Below are 4,343 nucleotides of genomic sequence, written 5' to 3' on the forward strand. Positions count from 1 at the left end.
TAGACACGCGTACCATTATCAACCTATTAGGTTACTATCATACAAGAAAATGTGTACAACAAGTACTAGTAGCTTTAATTTTGTGAATGTACATATGTACTCTCTCTCTCTCTCTCTAGATCTCTCTCTTGGGTTTAGACTTAAGGTACACGTGAGAAGATGAAGGCAAAGAAAGAGAAATGAAAGCTTCTTGGGGTGGTAATGGTGATGATGAAAGTGATGGTTTGTGGGGTTGTTTTTTAGAAAAAGATTATTATTAATTGCGAGAAAGAAAAAAAAATAAAGAAATGGGAAATTAGTTGGTTAAAGAAAATAATATAGGTGGAGTGGAAAACGGATTGAGGGGGACCTGCCAAGAAGCTATGGTGAAAGAGGGAGAGAGAGAGAGTGATGGTTGGTCTTCTTGTCTTTGACTCTTCCAGTCTTTATCGTTGCAGTTTTCTTCACTCACAAGGTAATCATCATATGTGTATGAGAAATGGAACATATTTTGCTTCCACTTCACATAATCTTTTTTCTTTTTTTTCTCTCTTATATTTCATTCTCTTTCTTATTATACCATTCTATATAGCTTCTTCATACATTTTCACCATCAAAACCTAGATAGTTGGAAGAAGAAGAAGAAGGAATTAATTCATCATATCAAAACATATTCCATCTTCTTATTCTTCTAATGAGGAAGCCAGATCATCCATCAATATTAATGAAGGAGAAAGGGAATAATAACAATAGTAAGGCAAAACTAAGGAAAGGGTTATGGTCACCAGAGGAAGATGAGAAGCTGATGAATTACATGTTGACAAATGGGCAAGGATGTTGGAGTGACATTGCTAGAAATGCTGGCTTGCTAAGGTGTGGCAAAAGCTGTCGTCTCCGTTGGATTAATTACTTGCGACCTGACCTTAAACGTGGCGCCTTTTCTCCTCAAGAAGAAGAACACATTGTTCATTTGCATTCCATTCTTGGAAATAGGTACGTAATTCTTTCACATTTTCTTAATTCTACTCTCTCAAGTTTAACAATGTAGGGTTTTAGAGGCAGTGAAATGTTTTAAGACTTGTGGGGTACGTAGCTAAAGAATGGAAGTAAGATTATAGGTATTTAATTAACCTAGCTATACTTATGGAAAATCTTCCACACAGTTTAATAGTATAAGAATTTAAGTTATATATTTTCTAACACCATCAATGTAATTTTACCTGTTATAATAGGTAACATACCATTTATTATAGATTATCAATCAATGCTCTATTAATTAAAGTTACATGTAATTATATATCTTTCAAGTGATATTATTGTATAAATACGTTTTTATATTATCAGTGTATAAAACATTGTATAGTGTATGTTCGCCGTTTACCTTACAAATCATATGAAGAAGGATGAAATCGTTGCCAATAGTTACCCAGTCAGCTGAAAATTTGAAGAGGTGGACCAAATTAAGATAAACTCCTAGTTCACCTTAATTAAGAAAATTTTGGAAGAGACTGTCATGTTTCATTGGTCTTTTCCTACCCAGTCGTCATTTTCTTTTATGTAATGCATTATAAATCTTCATTTACTAGGGGGGGGGGGTTACTTGTTTCGGAGTAATAGTTTGCATAAGAAATTCTAGAAATTATAGAGAAGAGTCAAAAATATCACTGGAGTTATCCCATTTTCAGCATTGTCAAGTAGGAGATTTTCTTTCTTCTTATATTATAAGGAGGAGAACCGGAAGGAGAATTTACTTGAGACTTTTCTAAGAACCCAAGAAAATAATACTATAAAGAGATTAATTAAATACCAACGACTTCTTATAAAACCTATGAAATGATTGTCTTTTGTCTTACTTTTTATGCATTTCTGTAACTATTTACTCTATTCCTTGTTTTGTTAATTTGATTTTGTCGAACACTTGGAGAAGTGTCGGAATGTTTGTTTAAAACAGAAAATAACTTCAACCATTACAGTACTATTGTTTTTGTCGATTAAACATGCATGCAGAAAACATGCTCTTTGCAAGGTAGAGTTTCTTTCTTTTATTTTTAACCTTATTTTGCATGTATTATAGGTGGTCACAAATTGCGGCTCGTCTTCCAGGGAGGACAGACAATGAAATAAAAAATTTCTGGAATTCCACAATCAAAAAGAGACTGAAGAATAATAACAACAACAATAACAACAGTAACAACAACACGTCATCACCTAATACCAGCGACTCGTCTTCCGAGCCTCGAGCACTCATGGGTGGAATAATCCCTATGCAAGGACACGACGTAAATCATGTAATGGCAGCAATATGCATGGATAATTCCTCATCTAGTAGCAACCATTTTAATCCTTTCCCGCAACTTGACAATACCAACTACGACATAATCGGAGCAGGTTTATACAATTTTCCATCTTGTTTAGGTCAATTTGATGGAGATGGTGGCGTTGTGGATTATGATGTTGTGGAAAATTATAGTACTATGGGGTTAGGAAGTGATTTTTCAGTTCCCACATTAGAGGGTGGTGGAAATAAGAGTATGGGGGGTCAGATTAATAATAATGTTAATTTTAGTAGTAGTAATATTACCGCTGCCAATATTGACTATAATTCTTTGATTGAAAAGAAAACAAATGGCAACAACAACCAGCAGTTGATGTTGAGTGAGACTAGTGATCAAAGTCTCAAAGTTGAAGACTATACGGTTGGTTTTGGGAATCATCATCATCAACATCATTGGCATGGAGAAAGCTTAAGAATTGGAGAATTTGATTGGGAAGGGTTGTTGGCAAATGTTTCCTCCTTACCTTACCTTGATTTTCCAGTTGAATAACTACTCTCTTCAACCCTCCAACGTACCCCATCCCACACAATAAAGACACAAATACCCTTTATTTTCCCATATCTTCTTCTTTTTCTTTTTCTTCTCTATAATTGGGAAATCTGCAAGAGCTAGCTGGTGGCTAAAAATTCGAAATGCCTTTCTTGACCTAAATACCAAGTTGTTGTCTTTCATATCTTCTTCCATATATTCATATACTTGAATCATTTCCACAACCCCATTTACAGAAAATTTTGAGACAGGTACACTTCTTTTTTTTGTTTTCCACTATAAAACACTTCCAATAGATTTTCTTTTTTACTTGCCATATTTTTTTTCTTATACATGTTCTTCCTTCATATTGATCTTTTCGTTCCCTTCAGCCGAAAGTTCCTTCATCAAAGTTCATAGAGGTTTAGAAATAAGTCTTCAAATTTGGAAATACATTTTCAGTGAGGGCATTTTCAATGATTGTCAAGGATTATGGAGATACGGGAGAAATAACCTTTCTCAAGAAGCAAAGTTTGAATAGAGAATGAGCACAGAATACGTATATAGAAGATTACGAAGAGAAAGTAAATAAAAAGGCCAGTTGTTGATTTGTAAGCAGTCTTTGTACATATACAGATATGAATCAATAATCTTTTGAAGATAATTAGTGAGTTACACGTTTCTCAGAATACAGATGGAGAGAATTGTTGTACGTTCTTTAATTTGTATACACAAAGGAATAAGAAGCAATGTTAGTTTTTCCATATGATCAATATTTCAATACATTTAATCCCCCTACTCTCTCTCTCTCTCTCTCTCTCAAAATTGTCTTATAGTGACTTTACATTATGATGGAAGCATTTCCATTGCTGTAATATATGAGGTAGGGTGTGTTTACCCTCAAACTCGGATAACAATAATTGAATTTGTAAGTGGTTTTAAGGATACGCGAATTAATTTGACATAAAGATTGAACAAGTAAAGATAAAATGAATTCAAACCACGCGAATAAGACAACTTCAGCCTTAGTGAAATTGTTCACCCTCGATTCAGGCTTGTTGTAGTCAACGCTGATGAACACGTGAAAAAAGCTACATAACAGAGAAAATGATAATATCTTGCCTTGGAAGCCCTCTACATTAGGTACAACTCTGTAAAAGGTAAAAAAATCTTTTGATTAATTGATTGTCGGTTCCCTATCGATACATGCTGAGATCCCCACCGTGATAGTCAGCCGGTCACGGATATTTCGGCCTTCTGTTGGTTATGCTTGATTATTGTCGACAATGTCCTTCGAAGTTATTCAAGGATAGGACTGATTCTGGAACTATGACCTCGATATTCTCTAGGGCAGGCGTCGTGTCCCCAGGCTCTGGCTCGATGGGACATTCGACTTGATTTTGGTCCCTTGCCATCACATCTCGAGCCTGGCTTGTGAGCACGTGATTTTCGCCCCACATGAATTACTCTTAAAGAATTAGATTTTTCTTTTAATTGTTTGTCATTTTAGGAATTATTGTAGAATTTTCTTAATTATTTGCATTTTTCTTTGCATGCTTA

The 4,343-nt window shown here is 34.7% G+C and overlaps 1 protein-coding gene across 2 annotated transcripts; it reads left to right on the plus strand.

Moving 5' to 3' along the window:
• The first annotated feature begins 572 nt into the window (after positions 1-572).
• Positions 573-3,566, plus strand: LOC107808796 (transcription factor MYB83-like). 2 transcript variants are annotated; one of them, XR_012705503.1, is made up of 3 exons: positions 573-972; positions 2,054-3,055; positions 3,176-3,566. XR_012705503.1 is itself a non-coding variant. In XM_016633364.2 (2 exons), the coding sequence occupies exons 1-2, from the start codon at positions 674-676 to the stop codon at positions 2,802-2,804; spliced, it is 1,050 nt and encodes a 349-aa protein (XP_016488850.1). In that variant the 5' UTR covers positions 573-673; the 3' UTR covers positions 2,805-3,566. The 2 variants fall into 2 exon arrangements, 1 of the variants encoding a protein (XP_016488850.1); XM_016633364.2 differs by having other exon boundaries at positions 2,054-3,566.
• Positions 3,567-4,343: the final 777 nt, after the last annotated feature.

This window comes from Nicotiana tabacum, chromosome 22 (genome assembly GCF_000715075.1).
Source record: "Nicotiana tabacum cultivar K326 chromosome 22, ASM71507v2, whole genome shotgun sequence".
Taxonomy (NCBI): Eukaryota; Viridiplantae; Streptophyta; class Magnoliopsida; order Solanales; family Solanaceae; genus Nicotiana; species Nicotiana tabacum.

What these genes read in the sequence shown, in the direction of transcription:
- LOC107808796 (XM_016633364.2), top strand. Translation starts at nt 674, where the DNA reads ATGAGGAAGCCAGATCATCCATCAATATTAATGAAGGAGAAAGGGAAT. An exon ending in CATTCCATTCTTGGAAATAG is followed by an intron (nt 973 to 2,053) that starts GTACGTAATTCT and finishes CATGTATTATAG; the next exon opens with GTGGTCACAAATTGCGGCTC.